The 22,704-nt window shown below is 46.2% G+C and overlaps 2 protein-coding genes across 2 annotated transcripts in view; one reads left to right on the top strand and one right to left on the bottom strand.

Moving 5' to 3' along the window:
- LOC140460747 (uncharacterized) overlaps positions 1-22,704 on the top strand; it is a 175,083-nt gene that overhangs the window by 59,248 nt on the left and 93,131 nt on the right. The window contains exon 4 of the mRNA XM_072555398.1: positions 16,447-17,157. Within this exon, the coding sequence (XP_072411499.1) occupies positions 16,447-17,157 (711 nt within the window). The remainder of the gene's footprint in view (positions 1-16,446; positions 17,158-22,704) is intronic.
- LOC140460746 (uncharacterized) overlaps positions 5,441-22,704 on the bottom strand; it is a 75,485-nt gene continuing 58,221 nt past the window's right edge. The window contains exon 4 of the mRNA XM_072555392.1: positions 5,441-8,343. Coding sequence (XP_072411493.1) covers positions 7,578-8,343 — 766 coding nt within the window. The 3' untranslated portion in view covers positions 5,441-7,577. The remainder of the gene's footprint in view (positions 8,344-22,704) is intronic.

Below are 22,704 nucleotides of genomic sequence, written 5' to 3'. Positions count from 1 at the left end.
AGTGAGGTGGGTTGGAGGGGGAGGGGGGGGGGGGGGGTGGTGGGGTGCGCTTTGATCTTGAGCTGTTTAAAAAGCAGCTACTTTCTCTCTGCCTTTTTGCTGAGGAGGATTGAACTTGCCAACGTGAACCACACTTTGCAGAGAGAGGAAATTTCTCCGGATGGAAGAGGTTGATGGAAGTCAACAATTGTCAGATTATTTCATGAAAATAACAGCTGGTATGGGGATCCCAGAAGACGGGCGTCTGTACTGACACACAGAAACAAACCCTTCAGTCCAGGCCAACCAGATATCCTAAATTAATCTCGTGACCCATTTGCCAGCATTTGGCCCATATCCCTCTGAATGCTTCCTATTCATGTCCCCATCCAGATACATTTTTTTCTTCGGACAATACTTGGGTGAGAGCCAAGATATGCAACACCTCAATGTATAATAATGAAGCAGCTCATTTATTCTGAAACTGTTTCAATTAGTTGGTCAATTGCCAAATAATAGCTGCATAACTGTTGTCAATATTGATACCCAGGAAAGCTATTTTGTTTAATATATTTCCTTTGTAAAGATCTTATCCAAATTATAAAATGATTGTATTTTCATACAAAATAAAATTTGCAGGGTTTTATTAAATGGTTGAACGTAACTTTGCACTTAATTGCTCTGTTTGGGATTAAACATTGTGACTTAGCTAAAAGTGATCTTTCATAATATATGGTGAGTCTATTAACAAACGAATGTTGCCATTTGCTCTCAAGTTAGCTCAGATTCAATTTGAAATTCTTGAATGAGTTGAATAAGGGGTAAAAAGCAAATATTTATTGCACTTTTCTGAAATTCTCTGCACTGCCATTGTAGTTGGTTAAACAAAATATGTATCTCTCTTCATAACTTTGATATCACCACAAATCCTAGGAACCCCATCCAGGACAAACATATAAATAGAAAGTAGGAGACAACAGCTTCGCTTCACTTGGAGGTCACCACTGATGATGTTACCTAGCCAGGTAATGAAATGTCTGGATATCAAACCTACAGCTCAGCGAGCAAACCTGCACCCTAAACATTCTACTTTGCTGAAAGACTGCACAATCTGCAGGCACTGGATTAGTGGTGCTGGAAGAACACAGCAGTTCAGGCAGCATCCAACGAGCAGCGAAATCAACGTTTCGGGCAAAAGCCCTTCATCAGGAATAAAGGCAGTGAGCCTGATTTTGGAAACCTCTATAAAGAGAATAAAGAACCCTACAGCACAGGAACAGGCCCTTCAGCCCTCCAAGGCTATGCTGATCGAGATACTCTATCAAAACCTGCCGCCTATTTTCTAAGGATCTGTATCCCTCTGATCCTTGCCCATTCATGTATCTGTCTAGATACATCTTAAATGACACTATCGATCCCACCCCTACTGCCTCCACTGGCGATGCATTCGAGGCACCCACCACCTCTCTGTGTAAAGAACTTTCCATGTAGATCTCCCTCAAAACTTTCCCCTCTCACTTTGAACTCGTAACCCTGAGTAATTAAGTCTTCTCCTCTGGGAAAATAATTCTCCCTTGGTCCCAATGTCGAGTCAGCCTGACATTTTTGATAGAAAAGCTGTGCATTTAAATTACGTTCTTGAGAAAGTTACTGAAAACAGGTTCTGGGATTAACATACCAAAGAACAGAACTCCATTCGAAAAGATGGAAGATTTAATCTAAATTGTTTAATGTATCACATCTCCAGGACACTGGACTCCGTTGGCTATAAATAGTCTAATCATGACCTTATTGTCCACAACCACCTGAAGCAGCAGCAGCACTTCAGAGCGCCAGAGATCCGGGTTCAATTCCCACCTCGGGCAACTGTCAGTGTGGAGTTTGCACATTCTCCCCGTGTCTGCGTGGGTTTCCTCCCACAGTCCAAAGATGTGCAGGTTAGGTGAAGTGGCCACGCTAATTTGCCTGTCGTGTTAGGTGAAGGGGAAAATGTTGGGGAATGGGTCTGGGTGGGTAGCTCTTCGAAGGGTCGGTTTGGGTTGAAGGACCTGTTTCCACACTGTAAGTAATAAAATCTAAAATAAATCTAATCACTCCGAAAGCTAGGGCTTCCAAACAAACCATGTTATGGCAGCAGCGGGAGGTGTGGATTATATTCACTAAAAACAGTTAAGCAGGTAGATAACACGTTCGAGTGGGAAGTGTGTATAACATAATCTCACAACTTCTATACTCAATGCTATTAGCAATGAAGGAAAGCAAACCAAACGCTGCCTTCACTACTCTATCCACCTGAGACTCTAGCACTCCAAGGTCTCTTTATTCTGCAACACTCCCCTTAACTGTGTCAGTCCTGCCTGGATTGCTTGACCAAAATACAAACCTCTGATTTCTCTAAATTAAACTCCAACTGACACTCCTCGGCTCATCAGCCGATCCCATAAATTCTAATTTATAGTGAACTCTTTCCTCTCTTATTCCCTGGAAACCGAAAATCACCATCCCACACTCACTCCCTCCATTTTCACTTTGCTTATAGCGGAAGAATGTAACTGAGAAACATATCAGCCATGATTGAATGGAATGAGCAGACCTGGTGGCCTAATTTCTGCTCCTGTGTCTTGTGGTCTCTTGCTGTCCTGGACACCGTGAGAGAGAATTGGGACCAGCATTGAACCGATCATGACTGGATATGGATCTACCTGCATCTAGGTGGATGGGCTGGGACTTTCACTGGAGCAGAGGAGGAGGAGATGTGACCTTATCAAGGTTTATAAAATCATGAGGAGAGAGAGGAGGTGAACGACGGGTGTCCTTCCCCTCGGGTTGGGGTTTCAAGATTAGGGAGCAAATTTTGATGGTGACAGGAGAAAGAGATTTTAAAAAGACTTGAAGGGCACAATTTTTTTTATACAGAGTGGTTCACGTGTGGACTAAATGTCTAGAAGAAGTGGTGCATGCAGATACAGTAACAACGTTTAAAAGACATTTGGATAAGTTCATGAATAGGAAAGGTTTGGAGGGATATGGGCCAAAACACTGGCAGGTGGGACTGGTTTGGTTTAGTTTGAGAACATAGTCAGCATGGACTAGTTGGACTGAAGGGTCTGTTTCTGTGCTGTATGGCTCTGTAACTTGGTTCTATACTAGTCTTTCAACCATTTTCTTGCCTTCCCCATAAACATCCACATAAGAATCAGATGAACTCAGCCTTGAATATATTCAATGACCCCCTAACTGCAAGAAGTCATCCCCACTTCTGAACTCAATTCCTCTTCCTAATACACCACTTGCCTTGCTCATTGCCTGCTGCACCTGTCTGACAACTGGCACAGAAGGACACTGATGCCTCTCTGAACACCCACGCATCATTCCTGATGAAGAGCTCATGCCCCAAACTACGACTGTCCTACTGCTCAGATGCTGCTTGACCTGCTGTGCTTTGTCAATTGTGGTCTTCTCTACATCGGGGAAACCGAGTGTAAACTTGGGGAACGGTTTGCTGAGCATCACAGCCGGGTCCGCAGAGGCTGAGCGGACTTCCCAGTCTCCACCCATTTTAATGCCCCTTCCCACTCCCCTTCTGACATGACCATCTTTGGCTTCCTCCATTTCCACAACAAACCAAACCACAAATTGGAGGAACAAAACCTCATCTTCTGTCTGAGCAGTCCACAGCCCAGAGGACTTAACACAGAGTTCTCCAATTTCAAATAATCTCCCATCCCATCCCCCAACTCACTTCCCAGCCCCTTCCACTCTTCCCTGCCAACTAGATTCCTTCCTCCCATTCACCAACCAGGTCGTACCAGGTTATGGCGATATGGCAGGAACAGGATACTGATTGAGGATGATCAGCCATTATCACAATGAATGGTGGTGCTGACTCGAAGGGCAGAACAGCCTACTCCTGCACCTATTGTCTATTGTACCCTCTACCTGTCTCCACCTATCCCCACTTCAATACCCTGCCCCCAGCACACCCTTGTTCCACAGCTCTCCCTATACCCACCCCCAGTCCTGAACTAGGGTTACACCAGATACCTCGACTTCTCCACCTCCTGATACTGCCTGGATTGCTCTTCCAGTCTCCTGTCCGTCTATTTTGCCAATTGTGAGACAGGCCTGGACGAACTTTTCCAGAGTCTGTGCCCTCGCTGGATTCACTCCTATTCCTTTCAGTTGCTCCAAGTCAACACTTGAACCCCAGAATGAAACATAAATGGAAAAGGGGGTGAGAAAAGAGAGTGCTGTACTCACATGTTGGACGGAGGAAAGAAGTTGCAGTCTGAGGTGAAGCTCAATCTTCATTCAGAGAGAGGAGGAGCAGGACCTTAAGAAGCTCATGGTCCAACTTCCACATTCACCAACAGGGGAGCTCCGAATGGCAGAAGGACAAGTCTCCCCCTGGTCCTCCAGTGCTCCTTATTCGTCCATCAAAAGTAGGTTTCGCAACTTTTCTGCCGACAGTGAGGAACATGCCCAATGTTTTGGTGACATTGGCAAACACGTGCCCTGCTTGTTGACACTGAGGAGTGTACACAACGTGCTCTGTAGCAATGCTGATGTTATTGACAGATTTTAAGTTTCCAAATACCTATCGGAGAACAAAAAGGGCAGAGCCATAATTCCCCCCAATGTGGCTCGATATTTGGCAATGTTTTTAAGCCTTTTCCTTAATGTTGGGGTGAGACTCACAACTAGAGGGAATAGGTTTAGGGTGAGGCCACAAAGATATAAAAGGTTCCTGAAGGGGCAACGTTTCCATGTGGAGGGTGGTGCAGGTATGGAATGAGCTGCCAGAGGAAGTGGAGGAGGCTGGTATAATTACAGCCTTTAAAAGGTATCTGGATGGGTATATGAATAGGAAGGGTTTAGAGGGATATAGCGCTGGCAAAGGGGACTAGATTAATTCAGGATATCTGGATTTTCCTAACGGCCGCCCTCCCGCCGCTTCCTCGCTCGAGCGACTTCTCCTCCCAACCGCCTTCACCCCCGCGTGACGTCTGCACGTGGGAGGATGGGCGGGGCCGGGGGAGGGATAGGCGGGGCCCGGGGGTGGGATGGGCGGGGCCCGGGGAGGGAGATGGGCGGGGGCGGGGGCGGGGGCGGGGGCGGGGGCGGGGGCGGGGAGCCTCACCGTCACCAAGTCACAGCCACCTCGCGCTCCAACTGTTCATTCACAAAAACAAACTCTCCTGTCTCACTCTGCAGCTGCGGGGGGCGGGGACACTGCCACGTTTCGAGGAGCCCTGTCTACATTGGGAAAGCTCACGGCTCAATTTAAACAGATATTCCGACATCGAACGGAACGGCGTCATATCTGCATTTTTTTATGCTGGAATCCATTGCTTATTATTTTTTTTCTTAACCCCCCCCCTCACTACGGTAGTGCTTATTTTTCCCCCAGCACCCATGGTGTGTGTGTGTGCAAATGTAAGACACAGTGAAAGACACAAAGTGCACGAATCTGCAAATAAAGAGGTTTAAATGGACAAGATTATATTTCAAAGGGATGTGAGCACATTCAAAGGGATATCTTCATATGTAAAGTCACACAGTTATATCCAAATGAATCTACATTTCAAAGAGACGTTGCTCTATTTATAAGTAGAGACAATCGGTGTGAATTCTGTCTGTATCCCAATGTTGAGTCAGACTGACATTTTTCTTAGAAAAGCTCTGCATTTAAACTACATTCTTGTGCTCCAGTGAATAAAGTCCCAGCCTCTCTCCTTATAACTCAAACCCTCCAGTCCTTACAACATCCTGGTAAATCTTTATTAAACCCTCTCTGATAGTATTCTTCCTATTACAGGGCCACCAGAACTGTACTCAGTCCTCTGCAAGTGGCCTCACCAACATCCTGTACAACCTCAACATGATGTCCCAACCCCTGTACTCAATGGTGTGAACAATGAATGCTATGCTGCTAAATGCCTTCTTAACTGCCCTGGCTACCTGTGATGCAACTTCCAAAGAACCATGTACCTGAACACCACCACCCACCCCCCATGTCTGTCTGTTCTATAACATGACCCAGGGCCCTATCATTATCTGGACAAGTGCTGCCCTTCCTTGTTTTAGCAAAATGCAACCCCTTGCTTGTATTAATACCTCTCACACATATGCTCCATCACACACACACAAACACACACATTCCTCCTCCCCTCAATACTCTCACAGGCTTATACACCATCACACTCACACTTTACCAAGCATGTACACACTCTCACGCACAAACTCACATGCACACACACACAATTCTTTGGGGTGAATTTGTATTGGCAGAATTATATTTGCAGATACATTCAATTTTGGTCAAAAAGCACACAACGTCCAGGCAGTCAATCCATGTAATATTTTATGAATTCCTCCTTTGGAAATAGAACCAGTCTGATTCAAGATTGGGGTATAGACAGACTCTGACCTCACACCTTTAATGCATGGTCTGAGCTGAGATGTTATCTTTTTCATAAAACCTTAAGTCATCTCAAGAATGTGACTTAAAAGATGTTCTGGCAGTTACACATTAATGAACCAAAACCTGCACCCATTCTAAGAGATGAAAGGCTTAACAGCAATCTAGGCTTGTTCAATATATTCTATCAGTTGCATGATCTTTTGATATACGTTCTGTGTCTGCTCCACAGCTACCCGATAAAGGAGCAGCACTCAGAAAGCTAGTGCTTCCAAATAAACCTGTTGGACAATAACCTGGTGTTGTGATTTTTTTTAAACTTTATCAACCCAGTCTAATACCAACACCTCCATATCATTTCGACTGAACACAGCCCCCACCTCCTGGTGCTGCCAGGACACTTGACAATGCTGATGAAACAACGCAGTACCTGAAAGATGTACAATTTCTAATGATACAAGCTACTCATTCACTGCTCCATCTGATACACGACATTGGAAACTCTGCAGGAGGCTGAAAGACAGGAGCAGCTTTAAAACAAAAACCTCTCGGAGTTCAAACCTTTCAATGAGAGTCTGAGCCCGGCGGTAAGTTCAGGTAACCTTGATTGTGACCCGACTTTGTTACAGCTTCAGATTCCCCCAGCAAAAAGGCATAGACAAAGTCGCAGCTTTTTAAACAGTTCAAGATCAAAGCCCACACACACCCCACTGTCTTTACTATTGGTCAGCACCAAGTTGTCCCTTTGTAATTGGATCCTTGGTACAGCCGTAATCCGGAGGAAGTATTGCCTCACTCAGCAATTTTAACCCATACCCTGTCTCCAAGTAAGTTTCTCCCTGCTCATTTGCCAGGAAGGGGCAGTGTAGAGTCAACCAGACTGCTGTGGGTCTGGAGTCAGGTGTAGGCCAGACCGGGTAAAGGATGCAGCTGGAACGACTGAGTGAATCCTTTCCCACAATGGTGGTTCCCTTCCCTAACAAGGGAGAGGGGGAATCAGATGGGGGCTTTCTCTCCCACACCACCCCCTCCCTGAAACGGTCTCATTGTTAGATTCCGAACTCCACATTTCTGACCAAATACCAATTCCACCATCTGCCACAGTGGGATTCAAACCCAGGAGTCCCCAGAACCTGGTTGATAGTCGAATCGATAATGGCACTCGGCCGTGACTCCTTCATTCCCCCTGCGATGGCACGTGAACTCGCTGGTGCTTCCGCAGGTGGGAGGAGTAGGTGAAGGCCTTCCCACACTGAGAGCAGGTGAATGGCCTCTCCCCCGTGTGGATCCGTTGGTGCCTCAGCAGGGTGGAAGATGTGCTGAAGGCCTTCCCACACTCTGGGCAGCTGAAGGGCCTCTCCCCTGTGTGGATACGCTGGTGGCTCCGCAGGTTGGAGGAGCACGTGAAGCCCTTCCCGCACTGAGAGCAGGTGAACGGTCTCTCCCCCGTGTGGACATGCTGGTGGGTCAGCAGGGTGGAGGAACTGCTGAAGGCCTTCCCACACTTGGGGCAGCTGAAGGGTCTCTCCCCCGTGTGGACCCGCTGGTGGGTCAGCAGGGTGGTGGCCTGGGTAAAGGCCTTCCCACACTCGGGGCAGCTGAAGGGCCTCTCCCCCGTGTGGATCTGCTGGTGCCTCATCAGGGAGGAGACATGGGTAAAGGCCTTCCCGCACTCGGGGCAGCTGAAGGGCCTCTGCCCCGTGTGGACACGACGGTGACTGCGCAGGGTGGAGGAATCGCTGAAGGCCTTCCCACACTCGGGGCAGCTGAAGGGCCTTTCCCCCGTGTGGACCCGCCGGTGGCTCAACAGGGTGGAGGAATACCTGAAGGCCTTCCCGCACTCGGGGCAGCTGAACGGCCTCTCTCCTGTGTGGACCCGCTGGTGGGCCAACAGGGCAGAGAAAAACACAAAGGCCTTCCCACAATCTGGACAGCTGAAGGGCCTCTCCCCCGTGTGGTCCTGCTGGTGGGCCAGCAGGTGGGAGGAATGTCTGAAGGCCTTCCCACAGTCGGTGCAGGGGAACGGCCTCTCCCCGGTGTGACTGCGCCGATGAGTCTCCAGGGCAGACGGGAAACGGAAGCCTTTCCCACAGTCACCACACTTCCACGGTTTCTCCACGGGGCGGGATTCCTCAGGTTTCTCCATGGCCAAAGCTTCGGCTGCACACAAACACGTGTAGAGCCCCTCCCTGCCGTGAAATCCCTTTTCCAGGCCGTATAACTGTTTCAGTCTCCACGCACAGTGCGCTGCAACAGTGGGGCCTCCCGTCCAGTCCCACTGATGCTGAAAACATACTCAGACAGGAGCCAAAAAGCTTTGATCCCTCTCCCAGAAATCACGGTCGAAAATGTTTGCTGGCCCCAGTGGATTGAGTGACTGTCAGACATTGACATCAAAGTGAGGATCGGAGATGCTGGAGAGTCAGTGGAAAAATGTGGCACTGGAAAAGCACAGGGGAGTCAGGCAGCATCCGAGGAGCAGGAGGGTCAATGTTTCGGGCATAAGCCCTTCATCCGTTGATTTTGAAACTTCCCTCTTCAAATCTTCAAAAACTCTGTCAGAATAGATTACAAAGCTCATCACTGCCAGTGCAGGGTAGAAATTTTGAACAAGCAATTCTACTGTCTGTGGAATATTCTTTTCTTTTGTTATTCCACAAAATTGAAAGCACCATCCCACTCTCTCTCCCCCTCTGTTCTCACTCTGCTCTGACTAATTCCCCTGAAGATGCTGCTTCAGGATCTTACAGGGGCAGAAAAGCAAAAATGTCAAGACATGATATGATATCTCTCTGAATTTTGGATACCTCCACCTGAAAAGCTAATATCTTTCACAACATTGGGATCCTGCTGAGAGTGAGCAGGTCTGATTTTGGGAAGCAAAAAAAAAGTGTGTCAATTCAGGGTGAACCTGCCACGCAGCTTCTTGAGGAACACCCATACACAAAATGGTTAACGTCCCCGGGAAGGTGGGAGGAAAGTGAGAACATCAAGGCATTAACACCGACATTAGAGAGAAAGTGAACCTACTGACATGGCAAAAGTTAGTAGAAAGCCAGAGTCATCGAGACATATAGCACAGCAACAGACCCTTCTGTCCAACACGACTGTACTGACCAGATATCCTAAATCAATCTAGTCCCATTTGCTGGTATGTGGCCCATAGCTGGGGTCATCCCCACCCCCTGTCCTGAGACCTTGATGCCTCCAAGCTGACCCTCAAAGGTTCGGTTTGTCCCTCTATTCTTTCCCAGTTGTCTTTTGTAGGTTCTGAAAACTTTCCCAATCCTCTGAGTATAGGATTTGGAAAGTTATGTTGTAGGCGTACAGGACATTGGTTAGGCCACATTTGGAATATTGTGTGCAATTCTGGTTTCCTTACTATCGGTAAGATGTTGTGAAACTTCAAAGTGTTCAGAAAAGATTTACAAGGATGTTGCCAGGGTTGGGGGATTTGATCTATAGGGAGGCTAGGGCTGTTTCCTCTGAGCATTGGAGGCCAAGGAGTAACCTCTAAAATCATGAAGGGCATGGATAGGATAAATAGACAAAGCCTTATCTGTGGAAGGGGGTCGGGGGGAAAGAGTCCAAAACTAGAGGGCATATGTTTGGAGTGAGGGGAAAAGATACAAAGGAGATCTGAGGGGCAACCTTTTCACACAGAGGGTATTACGTGTATGGAATGAGCTGCCAGAGGAAATGGTGGAGGCTAGTACAATTGCAACATTGAAAAAGACAGCTGGACAGGTATATGAATAGGAAGGGTTTGGAGGGATATGGGCCAAATGCTGGCAGGTGGGACTAGATTGGGTTGGGATATCCGGTTGGCATAAACGGGTTGAACCGAAGGGTCTGTTTCTATGCTGTATATCTCTATGACTAGTTGGACTAAAGGGTCTGTTTCTGTGCAGTATGACTTTGGAACTGGCCTTAAAACCACTTTCTTGCCTTCCTCCACAAAATCCACCGCTGTGTTGCTCAAAAATCAGATGAGCTCAGCCTTGAACATATACAATGACCCCCTAACTGCAGGAAGACATCCCCCTTTCTAAACTCAATTCCTCTTGCTAATATACACTTGCCTTGCTGATTGTTTGCTACACCTGTCTGACAAATGACAGTGACTGGTGTAGAAGGACGCTGAGGCCTCTTTGTCCATCCACACAACATTCCTGATAAAGGGCTCGTGTCCAAAACGTCAACTCTCCTGCTCCTCAGATGCTTAAAAATGTGTTGCTGGAAAAGCGCAGCAGGTCAGGCAGCAAAGGAGGAGAATCGACGTTTCGGGCATAAGCCCTTCTTCAGGAATGATTCTCCTTCTCCTTTGATGCTGCCTGACCTGCTGCGCTTTTCCAGCAACACATTTTTAAGCTCTGATCTCCAGCATCTGCAGTCCTCACTTTCTCCCTGCTCCTCGGATGCTGCCTAACCTACTGTACTCTTCCAGTAACCCCACTTTTTGACTCTGATCTCCAGCATCTGCAGTTCTCACTTTCTCCACATTCAAATACATCTCCAGTTAAACAATACACCTCCTTTCTGCGTTTTTTTTTCCACAGCCAAGGCTATAACTTCATATTGTGGTACTGCATTTGCCATGTGTTTACCAATTGTGGTCTTCTCTATATCGGAGAGCGAGTGCAAACTTGGGGAACGATTCGCCAAGCATCGCAGCTGTGTCTGCAGAGGGCGACCAGACCTCTCAGTAACCACCCATTCCAATTTCCCTTCCCACCCCCTTTCTGACATGACCATCTTTGGCCTCCTCCATTGCCACAACGAATCTAACAGCAAATTGGAGGAACAACACCTCATCATCCGGGCAGCCTGCAGCCCGAAGGACTCAACGTTGAGTTTTCCAATTTCAAGCCCTCCATTCCCTGACTCCATTCCCTGACTCCATTCCCATCCCCGACCTCCTCCCTGCCACCAACCAGATTCATTCCTCCCACTGACCAACCAGGTCGTACCCTCTAACTGTCTCGACCTATCCCCACTTCCCCACCACCCCCTTTTTATCTGCAGTTTCTGCACCCAGCCCCAGCCCTGAAGAAGGGTTACACCTGATATATCGACTTCTCCACCATCTGATGACTCCTGCCTAACTATTTTGCCAATTGAGATACAGACCTGGATCAACGTTTCCGGAGTCTGTCCCCGCCGAATTCACTCTCTTTCCTTTCAGTTGCTGAAAGTCAGCAATTGAATCACAGAATGGTAAAAAAAAGTGGAAAAGGGGGCGAGATAAGAGAGTGCCGTCCTCACAGACCTGAGACAGAGGAAGGAATTTGCAGTCTGGGTAAAGCTCAATCTTTATTCAGAGAGAGAGAGGATCAGGACTCGCAGCTTGAGAAGTTCATGGCCCAACTTCCGCATTCAGACAATGGGCTGGCTCTGATTGGCAGGAGGACCAGTCTCCTTCCAGTCCTCCAATGCTGCCTATTGGTCAATCAAAAGAAGGTCTCGCGCCGTTTTTGCGGACAGTGATGAGCATGCCCAGTGTTTTGCCCAGTCTGCTCTCCGGGGATGTTGGTGTTACTGACAGATTGTAAGGGTCCAAATACCAATGGGGGAAAAAAGATAGAGACACAATTTTTTTTCCCCTTATGGCTCGATATTTTATTCCTTTTGCATTTTGTCTGGCTGCTCAATTTTTGTATGTTTTTTTCCCCCTTGTTGTGGGGGCAAGAACCAAAGACCAGAACTGGAGGGCATAGGTTTAGGGTGAGAGGGGAAAGATTTCTGGGGGTCTTTAGGGGCGATCTTTTCGCACAGAGGATGAGGTATGTACATGGAATGAGCTGCCAGAGGAAGTGGTGGAGGCTGGAACAATTACATTATTTAAAATGCATCTGGATGCGGATATGAATAGGAAAGATTCAGAGGGGTAGGGGGCAAATGCTGGCAAATGGGTCACTAGATTAATTTAGGATATCTGGTCGGTGTGGACCGAAGGGTTTGTTTCTGTGCTCTACAACCCTGAGTCTATTTTTAGATAGTATGGAAAATAAAGAGCATGAAGGCATGGGAAGGGTTAGAGCATGGAGACCACTGCCAGTTTGTTGCAAAGGATAGTGGAAAGCTCTTACACCAATTAGCAGAGTAAGGTTGAGGCTGAAAGGTCACTATGGCAAGATGTGATAACAGTCAGTAAAGTTAGCCTCACCTGCTAAATATGATTGACAGGATTGGGACAATAAATATTTGGGACATGACATTAAATATCTAATTAATGATTAGTAGAGTCAGTCTGCTTGAGACTATTGATAATAAATATCTAATCATGACATTAGGAAAATATTAAGTAGGGTCTGGAATGCTGACACTAAACCTCTAACCGTGACATTAGAATAACATTAAGTAGAATGTAGGAAAAACTATAAGGGTGCAACTAAAGAGATAATGGGAACTAACATCACTGGTTTATTGTGTAGCTAACGTGAGGTACTTTTGATTAATATAGTTGGACATGCTGATAAGCTAACAAACACACTGCTGAGCTGGAGACAATGCTGTCCCCTCTGTCCAGGAGTAAATGCTGGAAAGGTGGGATTGTTCATAGGGAGGAGGATGGTCTCCGGCTACACTCTGGTATCTATCAGCTCGTAAATGGGGCAGAACTGTGGAATTTAATCTCCAGGCAGTTTGGGAAATTTAATAAGGGAAGGAAGTAAGCAATAAATAGTAGATCCCTACAGAGTGCAGAGGAACAAAGGGTCCTTGCTGTCCAAGTTCAGAGATCCCCGAAGGTATCAGTACAGGTAAAACGGGGGATGAGGAAGGCATCGATTTGTACTTTTTCACACAGAGGGTGGTGCGTGTGTGCAATGAGCTGCGAGAGGAAGTGGTGTAGGCTGGCACAAATACAATTTTTAAAAGGTAGCTGGATGGGTATGTGAATAGGGAGGGTTTAGAGGAATATGGGCCAAGTGCTGGTAAATAGGATAGATTAATTTCGGATATCTAGTCAGCAGGGATGAGATGGACTGTTTCTGTGCTGTACAGCTCTATGGCCATCCCCTTCATTTTGAAATATTTTGGAACACCCTGTCAGGGTTCAGAGTGTGCCAGGTCCTGACACCTCCCTCCTCATGTCTCCTGTGCATTTTAAATCAATAATACCGTTTGTATGTTACTGGGTTAGTACTTTAAACACACAGACACATACAATATAATCAGAATTTCTATTCGGTACGGAAAGTGATGACTTGTTTCAACTTTGCTAACAGGGTATCAGAAGGGGAAGATCTGCAGACAGAAATCTTGGAAGAAATTCCATAACAAGATCTGACAGGGTCACTGAATATCGTTGGGGGGGTTGAGTCTGGAAAGAGAAATCCATTTGACCTGCTTCAAAAGGTACTGGACATCAGTGTGAGCAGAGGAGCATTCAGAGAGGAACACACCAGTGAACTGAGCTTTAACTGGTTACACAGAATGAGTGTATGTGTCCCAGTGAGCTGACTTTGGAACAGACTGAGAGGGGGGCTGGGGCATTTATTTCACCCTGGAGCATCAGAGCCTGAGGGGTGACCTTAGAGAGGTTTATAAAATAGTGCCCAGGGATGTGCAGGTTGGGGTGGATTGGCTATGCTAAATTACCCATAGTGCCCAGGGATGTGCAGGTTAGGGTGGATTGGCCATGCTAAATTACCCATAGTGTCTAAGGATGTGCAGGTTGGGGTGGATTGGCCATGCTAAATTACCCATCGTGCCCAGGGATGTGCAGGTTAGGGTGGATTGGCCATGCTAAATTAACCATAGTGCCCAGGGATGTGCAGGTTGGGGTGGATGGGCCATGCTAAATTACCCATAGTGCCCAGGGATGTGCAGGTTAGTTTGAATGGGCCATGCTAAATTAGGCATAATGTGCAGGTAAGGTGCATGACTCAGGGTTAAATGTAGAGCAGTGGGGACAGGGGGAATGGGTGTGGGTGGGTGACCCTTGGGAGGGTCGGTGAGGCCGAGTGACCTGCTTCCACACTGTGGGGATTCTCTGAAGGGAGGGGGTTTGGAAAGTGAGTTGTCCTCCCCGTCTGCTGCAGGTGCTGCGCATGCGCGGTGCGGCGGCCCGCTGAAGGCCTCGCCCCGCCTCCTGCACCGTCACGTTTCCTCGCCCCGCCCCTAGTTCCTTTGTGACGTCACAACACGGAAGTGGCCCTGTCCGTTTCAAAGTGAATCTCCCTCCCTCTGGGCAACTCTTCATCCTGGGAGGGAGACAGAGATGGGAGGAGGGGAAATTGGTCACTTGGAGCAACTGGAGTGAATCCAGGGAGGGAGCAGACTCCACAAACTCAGGTATGTGTCGTAGTTACCCGGGTGAGGAGGGACTGAAGGATAGAGATTGGGAAGGGGGAGGGCTGGATATCTTTTCTGTTTTGATGTTTAAAATGCACCCGATTCCCACCAGTAACTGCAACAGGTACAAGTACAGCACATGCAATATTCCTCATTGCAGCTTCAAGCCGGTTTTGCATCCTCTGTTCTTGCTCCACCTTGGCTCCAGCACATTCAGCTTCCTTCCCTCATTCCCATCCCCCCGCCCTGATGTTCCAAGCTGACCCTCAAAAGATCGGTTTATCCCTCCATTGTTTTTTGTGGGTTTTGCAAACTTTCCCAATGCTCTGGTTATAAGAGTTGTGAAGTTATGTTGTAGCTGCACCAGACATTGGTTAGGCCACTTTTGGAATGTTGTGTGCAGTTCTGGTGTCCATGCGAGAGGATGGATGTTGTGAAACTTGAAAGGATTCAGGGAATAAGGTCATTGAATATATCCAAGGCTGGTTTCATCTGATTTTTGAACAACAAAGAAGTGGATGTTTGTGGGGGAAGGCAAGAACACATCTGTCGTCTGCAAGGTGTTAGAAAGGATTCTGAGGGATAGGATTTATGACCATCTTGTGATTGTGAAGGCTGGACTTTCAGAGCATGTTTTGCCCTGACTGGGAGCAGAAGAGTTTGACTGAAGTGCGTCGGTGTTAATGCCTTGATGTCTCATTTTGCTCCCACCTTCTCAGGGTCAATAACCATTTTGTGTCTGGTCCTTCCTCAAGAAGCTGCATTGCAGGTTCACCCTGAATTGACACTTTTTTTTATGCTTCCCAAAATCAGACCTGCTCACTCTCAGCAGGATCCCAGTGTTGTGAAAGATATTAATTTTCAGGTGGTATTATCCAAAATTCGGAGAGATGTCAGTCTTGATGTTTTTGCTTTTTCTGCCCCTGTAAGATCCTGAATCAGCACCTTCAGGGGAATTAGTTATATCGGAGTGAGAACAGAGAGTGGGATGGTGCTTTCAATTTTGTGGAGTAACAAAAGACCAGAATATTCCACAGAAAGTAGAATTGCTTGTTCTGAATTTTTACCCTGCCCTGGCAGTGATGACTTTTGTAATCTCTTTTTAAACAGTGTACTTGAAGATTTGAAGATAGAAGCTTCAAAATCAACGCATGAAGTCCTTACACCCGAAACATTGACTCTCCTGCTCTTCGGATGCTGCCTGACCTGCGCTTTTTCAGTACCACACATTTTGACACTGACTCTCCAGCGTCTGCAGACCTCACTTTGACGTCAATGTCTGACAGTCGCTCAATCCATTGGGACAGGAAACAATTTTCAATTGAGTCTGTGAGAAGCAGCAAAGCGTTTTGGTTCCTGTTTGAGTATGTTTTCAGCATCAGTGGGACTGGATGAGAGACCCTACTGTTGCAGCGCATTGAGTGTGGGGCATGGAGAAGCATCTACAGCCTGGAAAGAGGAATTGACGGCAGGGAGGGGCTGGAAACGTGTGTGTGCGCGCAGCTGAAGCTTCGGCCATGGCGAAACCTGAGGAATCCCGCCCCGAGGAGAAACGGTGGAAGTGTGCTGATGGCGGAAAAAGCTTCCATTTCCCGTCTGCCCCGGAGATTCATCAGCGCCTCCACACAGGGGAGAGGCCGTTCTCCTGCCCCGAGTGTGGGAAGGCCTTCAGCAAATGCTCCGACCTTCTGAGGCACCAGCGCTCCCACACGGGAGAGAGGCCCTTCAACTGCCCCAAGTGCGGGAAGAGATTTACCCGGGCCTCCCACCTGCTGAGACACCAGCTGGCCCACACGGGGGAGAGGCCGTTCTCCTGCCCTGACTGTGGGAAGAGATTTGCCCAGGCCTCCAACCTGCTGACCCACCGGAGGGTCCACACCGGGGAGAGGCCCTTCAGCTGCCCCAAGTGTGGGAAGGCCTTCAGCAGTTCCCCCAACCTGCTGAGACACCAGCGGGTCCACACGGGGGAGAGGCCCTTCAGCTGCCCCGAGTGTGGGCAGGCCTTCAGCGATTTCGCTTCCCTGCTGACCCATCGGCGGGTCCACACGGGGGAGAGGCCCTTCAGCTGCCCCGAGTGCGGGAAGGCCTTCAACAATTCCTCTTCTCTGCTGACCCACCAGCGGATCCACACCGGGGAGAGGCCCTTCAGCTGCCCCGAGTGTGGGAAGGCCTTCAGGCATTCCCCCAACCTGCTGAGACATCGGCGGGTCCACACGGGGGAGAGGCCCTTCAGCTGCACCGACTGCGGGAAGGCCTTCAGCAATTCCTCCAACCTGCTGACCCACCAGCGGGTCCACACGGGAGAGAGGCCCTTCAGCTGCCCCGAGTGTGGGAAGGCCTTCAGCAATTCCTTCAACCTGCTGACCCATCGGCGGGTCCACACGGGGGAGAGGCCCTTCAGCTGCCCCCTGTGCGGAAAGGACTTCACTCGCTCCTCCCTCCTCCAGAGGCACCAGCGCGTTCACATACCACCGCAGGGGGGATTGAAGGAATGATGGCTGAGTGCCATTATCGACTGGACTATTAACCCAGTTCCAGGGATCCCAGGTTTGAATCCCGCTGCGGCAGATGGCGCTATACAGGGTATGGGTTGAAATTGCTGAGTGAGGCAATAATTCCTCCAGGTTAAGGCTGTACCAAGGATCCAATTACAAAGGGACATCTTGGTGGTGACCAATAGTAAAGAAAGTGATGGGGGATGGGGTGGGGGTGGGGGAGAATGGGGGTGGGGGGGTGTGTGCGCTTTGACTTTGAGCTGTTTAAAAAGCAACTACTTTTTCTCTGCCATTTTGCTGAGGGGGTTTGAAGCTGTAACAAAGTTGGGTTGCAATAAAGGTTACCTGAACTTGCTGCTGTGCTCAGACTCTCATTGAAAGCTTTGAGCTCCAAGAGTTTTTATTTTAAAGCTGCTCATTTCTTTCAGCCTCCTGCACTAAGCTTCCAATGTCGCATATCAGTTGGAGTCGTGAATGAGCAGCCAGTATCGTGAGAACTTGTCAATTTTTCAGGAGTGCAGAGTGTGTCATTTCATCGGCGTTGTAAAGTTTCCTGGCAGCATCAGGAGGTGTGGGCAGTGTTCGCGAGAAATTATGTGGAGAGGCCGATGTTGGACTGGGCTGGATAAAGTTAAAAATCACACAACACCAGGTTATAGTCCGACAGGTTTATTTGGAAGGATGAGCTTTTGGAACGCTGCTCCTTCATCATGTAACTGTGGAGCAGGATCATAAGACCCAAATTTTATAGCAAAAGATCAGTGTCATGTAACTGAAATGACATATTGAACACACCAAGATTGCTGTTCAGTCTTTCACCTTTTAGACTGAGTTTCAGGTTTCAGTTCATTAACCTGTAAATCCCAGAATTACTATTAATTCACATTCTCGAGATGACTTAAGGTTTTTTTTTAAAAAAGTGACATCTCAGCCCAGACAATGCATTAAAGGTGTGAGGTTCAAGACTGTCAGTATCCCAAATTTGGAACTAGAACCAGTCTGATTCAAACTGGGAATTTATAAAATATTACACTGATTGACTGCCTGCAGTTTCTGCACATTTTTGAGCAAAGTAGAATGTGTCTGCAAACATATTTCTGCCAATACAAGTTTGCCCAAAAAGTGATGAGTTTGTGCATGAGAGTGCACGTAAGTGTCTGCGCATGTTTGGTAAAGTGAGTGCGTGATGGAGTATACGCTGAGAGAGTGTTGGGGGCGTGTATGTGTGGGTGTCTGGAGAGAAAGCGTGTGTATGAGTGAGCTATCAAAAGCGAGGGCTTGCGTTTGGCTAAAACAAGGAAGGGAAGCCCATGAACAATTAAGGGTCCAACCCTTTGTCGTGCTGTACAAGAGAGACAGGGTGGGGTTCAGGTACACAGTTCTTTGAAAGTTGCATCGCTGCTCGACAGGGTGGTCAAGAAGACATTAAGCACACTTGCCTTCATTGTTCACCCCACTGAGTCTCGGAGTTGGGACATCATGTTGAGGTTGTACATGATGTTGGTGAGGCCACTTGTAGAGTACTGAGTACGATTCTGGTGACCCTGTAAGAGAAGTCTTCCTATGAGAGAGGGTTCGGTAAAGATTTACCAGGAGGTTGCCAAGACTAGATGGTTTGAGTTATAAGAAGAGATTTGGACTTTATTTATTGGAGCACAGGAGGTTGAGGAGTGACATTATTGAGGTTGATAAAATCATGAGGAATGGAGGTAAGGTGAATAGCAAAGGGCTCTTCCTTAGTGTAGGGGAAGTCAAGGCTCAGGGGCATATATCTTTGAAGTGAGAGGAGAGAGATTTAAAAGGAACCTGAGGGACAACGTTTTGACAGAGGGTGGTTTGCATGTGGAATTTGGATGAGTATATGCATAGAAAGGTTTAGAGGGATATGGGCCAAACACAGGCAAGTGGGACTAGTTTAGTTTGGGAATCCTGATCGGCATGGATGAATTGAACCGAAGGGTCTGTTTCTGTGCCGTCGACCTCTCTGAACCAGAAGTGATCTTATTGAAACCAGTAGAATTCTGAAAGGGGCTTGACAGGATAGATGCCAATAAAATGCTCCTTTGTTGGGAATCTATGACTCCCCCGACAATGTGGAAGCAGGCCATTCAGCCCATTTATTTTACTCTGGCCCTCCGAAGAGTTTCACCCATATCCATTCCCATCCTCTGTATTTCCCGTGGACAATCCACCCTAAATTGCACATCCCTGGTCACTATGGGTAATTCAGCACAGCCAATCCACCCAAACCTCTACACCCTGATCTAGAAATTACCTCCTCAAAAATGAAATTTAAATGCAGAGCTTTTCTCTCAGATAAATGTCACTCTGAATCAATATTCAGACGCAGACAGAATTCACACCTATTGTTAGAAAAGCTCTACATTTGAATGATATTCTTGAGAAGGTAATTAAAATCAAATTCTGGGATTAACATAGCAAAGAACAGAAACGCATTCGAAAGGTGAAAGATTTAATCTAAAATTGGTTGATGTGTCATATTTCCGTGACGCTAGACTCCTTTGGATATAAATTGTGATCATGATCTCATTCTCCACAACCACCTGATGAAGGAGCGGTGCTGCGAAAGCTAGTGCTTCCAACCAAACCTGTTGGACTATAACCTGGTGTTGGGTGATGTTTAACTTTGTCCATGGGAAACACATGAGTTGTGGGACTGGTAACAGTTCTTATTTTGTGATCTATTCCAAGTGAAATTTCTCCTCTGTGCAGGCACGGGTGAACAGTTTGTTTTTTGTACTTTGTGCGAGATCGGGCGAGCAGCTTTTAAATCCTTACGTTAAGCAGTTCAAGTAAACTGTCAATCAGCAATTGTATTCAGAGAGTGGTACTTCCAGCTCTGGTAATCCTGTTGCATCAACACAGAGAGGGAGAGGATGTCACATCTAAAGAGCAGATAGAAAAGTTATTTCGCTTGTTCAGTCAGTTCCTCACTCAGATGAGACTGGATACTGCTTTTAATGGATCATAATTAAATGCTACAATGGAACACCTTAAATTCGAGGAATTTTGAAAGGGCAAACGAACAGTAACTTTGAAGAGAGATGTTCTTCTATTTTTAACCTTGGGTGACCTATATGAGGCATTTTTATTGATAGCTCCATAATCATCTTCCTGCTGGATATTTTTCAGGGCAAACAATTTCTGGTGGGAGAAATTCTGTATCCTGGGAAGGCAGGGAAATGAAAATAAAAACAGGCTGTTAAAAGCATGTGAACTATGGGCCCACGAGCTCTCGTGGGAGCAGTGCATTTGCCAAAAACATTTCTGAGGAATTCTGTCTTAACTGTTGGACTGAAAGTAGTTTCCCTACTGAACATTAAACAGGTATTGAGAATGTTGCACATTATAGAGTGTGTTCCTGAGGACCGGAGGAGGATTGAACTTGCCAACGTGAACCACACTTTGCAGAGAGAGGAAATTTCTCCGGATGGAAGAGGTTGATGGAAGTCAACAATTGTCAGATTATTTCATGAAAATAACAGCTGGTATGGGGATTCCAGAAGAGGGGAGTCTGTAATGACACACAGAAACAAACCCTTCAGTCCAGGCCAACCAGATATCCTAAATTAATCTAGTGACCCATTTGGCCCATATCCCTCTGAATGTTTCCTATTCATGTCCCCATCCAGATATATGTTTTTCTTCGAAGAATACTTAGGTGAGAGCCGAGATATGCTATTACTCAGCCTTTCCCCACTGAGCTTCACCTTTCCTTCGTGCTAATCGTAGCTGGAGAAGGCTGAAAGCTGTAAAGGATTTCCTGGGGGGAAAAAAAACGTTTATTCCAGATTGGGCTCAGTGATGGATTTTCTAAAGCTTGGTTATTGTAGATTTCAATCAGACAAAAAAAAACTTTCAGTTGTCCTTGTCCAAGGCAGAGTAGATATTCTTTTAAGGTACAATTGAGATATCTACATTCTTTACAATGTTTTTTCCATCATTACCAGTGATTGTCCATCATTTGGTTTATTGAGCATCATCTTCTTGTGATTTACCAGAGATGATTTGAAGTGAATTCTGTAAGATGCTTTTCTATTTTATTTAACTTTACTTGGTTCTTTAAGGCAAAGATTTCCTTTTCATGTGATTAGTATTAAAATATCTCAATGTATAATAATGAAGCAGCTCATTTATTCTGAAATTATTTCAATTAGGTGGTCAATTGCCAAATAATACCTGCACAACTGTTGTCAACATTGATACCCAGGAAAGCTATTTTGTTTAATATATTTCCTTTGTAAAGATCTTATCCAAATTATAAAATGATTGTATTTTCATATGAAATACAGTTTGCAGTGTTTTATTAAACAGTTGAAAGTAACTTTGCACTTAATTGCAATGTTTGGGATTAAACATTGTGAAAGATCACTTTTATCAAAGTCACAATTTATGGTGAGTCTATTAACAAACAAATGTTGCCATTTGCTCTTGAATTACCACAAATTCAATTTGAAATTCTTGAATGAGTTGGATAAGGGGTTAAAAAGTGAATATTTATTGCACTTTTTCTGAAATTCTCTGCACTGCTATTGTATTTGGTTAAGTGTATGTAACCCTCTTCATAACTTTGTATTTCTTTGATATTGCATTTGTCACTTTTCCTGCCCAAATAGCCTAAAAAAATGTTTTGGCAGTTGGTGAAGTTGTGAATTTTTAGTCTAGTAACATTGTTTCACAATTGAATAATCTGAAGATTAATTTAGGCACCTACAAGAACGTCAAAGAGATTGTGATGATAGAAAGTCAACATGTAGAATTGCCAAAGAAATGTCAACTGTGGCTGCTCTTGATTTGGTACAGACTAAGTAGAGGTAATGGCATTGTACACAAACTGTGTGTCGTGTGAGTTCAGAATTTTTCTCTTCCTTTTAATTCTGGCACATGCAGTGATCGCAGCACCATAATCTGTTTTATTTGTTCGTGGAATGTGAGCATCACTGGCAGAGCCAGAATTTGACTGCTAAGAACACAGATCTGAATATTCGGTGAGCTTGAGTTGCAAGGTCTACTATGGCAAAACAAATGGTACTGGCTTGCACTGTACTCTGAAAAGACAGAGACATTGATGCTCCTATTTATATCTCTCAAAAGGAGAGTGTTTGGTCCAAAAATATTAATAATGGCTCTTTTGTTGAATTATTTCCCTGCATCCGCATATACCTGGAATCGTTTTCTTTTCAAGAATTTTGCAATTACCTTTGCCATTTACTGGTTACATTACCCCTTCACGATCATTTCAAATCGTAATAACTTGCTTATTTTCTTAAAAATTAACTATCTCAAGGTCACCTCAAACCCCTTTTTCAAAGTGGCTGCACTATTTCCAATATGGTCATGCTTTGTAAATATTACCATATACCATTAATTATGTCCAAGTCTCCTTAGATTTCAATGTATCGTTTTAAATATAAAAATGCCCCGTTACTTGTAGCTCAGCCCTTTAAATGTGTTATGTGTTCTCCCCCCGCAGCTGCAGAGTGAGACAGG

The sequence above is a fragment of the Chiloscyllium punctatum genome, chromosome 36 (assembly GCF_047496795.1).
Source record: "Chiloscyllium punctatum isolate Juve2018m chromosome 36, sChiPun1.3, whole genome shotgun sequence".
NCBI classification, from domain to species: Eukaryota; Metazoa; Chordata; class Chondrichthyes; order Orectolobiformes; family Hemiscylliidae; genus Chiloscyllium; species Chiloscyllium punctatum.
Note: the sequence above shows the minus strand (reverse complement) of the source record. Positions and strands in the feature narration are given on the sequence as shown.